Here is a 733-nt window from a genome sequence, read left to right on the forward strand (position 1 = left end):
ATANATANATATATAACACACTATATATATATATATATATATATATATATATATATAAGATATTAGAATGCACTGATTCGTATACGAGTGAAACATTCTTCGAGACTCATAATAGGCAACTGTTCATGTACGCAAAAGTCTTCTTGATCCATGTATGCCGAAGCTCTTAGTTCCTATTGCCTTTCGCTTCAGCTCCACAGTGTGCACACTCTCTTAAGTATGATGTAATTCTGATGTATACACCCATACTTACAATGTTTTTCTTGTACCATTTGTTCTTGAGTTTGGTTATCTGCGTCTCTGTGGGCTCTCCGGCGAATTCGAGGTTTGAAAAGTATGTTTTCCATGCCTCGTCGTTCTCGAAATCGTGAATAGACGCCATTGTGAATGTATTTAGTCCAAGATGTATCCATCTGATGCACTGCAGGCAATGCGTACATGTTATGTGCGTGTCACAGAAATGTGGACAAAACGTTAAAAAAATACAGTCTCCAAATGTTCGAGACTTTTCGCCTCAGCGTTGAATAACATGCCTTCACAGAAATGTCAAATGACACCGATTCATACACGTCCTTCTCGTTCATTCTATTTATTTTTCGCCACATTACAGATTCCACACCAAATGTTGACTAGAGAAGTGTCACGACTTAATTCGACATATGACGGAATAACGGGCGAACAGATGAAGTCAAAGAAAGTCCGCGATAAATCAACCTGTGAATACATTTTAGCT

General features: G+C 37.8%; 1 protein-coding gene across 1 annotated transcript; it reads right to left on the bottom strand.

Annotated features, from left to right (window-relative positions):
* Positions 1-253: 253 nt before the first annotated feature.
* On the bottom strand, positions 254-382 carry SARC_16507 (hypothetical protein; the record flags this gene model as incomplete). The annotated part of the gene is made up of 1 exon (XM_014289388.1): positions 254-382. A coding segment is annotated over one exon (129 nt), but the record flags the coding sequence as incomplete, so codon positions are not given.
* Positions 383-733: the final 351 nt, after the last annotated feature.

The sequence above is a fragment of the Sphaeroforma arctica genome (genome assembly GCF_001186125.1).
Source record: "Sphaeroforma arctica JP610 unplaced genomic scaffold supercont1.8235, whole genome shotgun sequence".
In the NCBI taxonomy this organism is placed as follows: Eukaryota; class Ichthyosporea; order Ichthyophonida; genus Sphaeroforma; species Sphaeroforma arctica.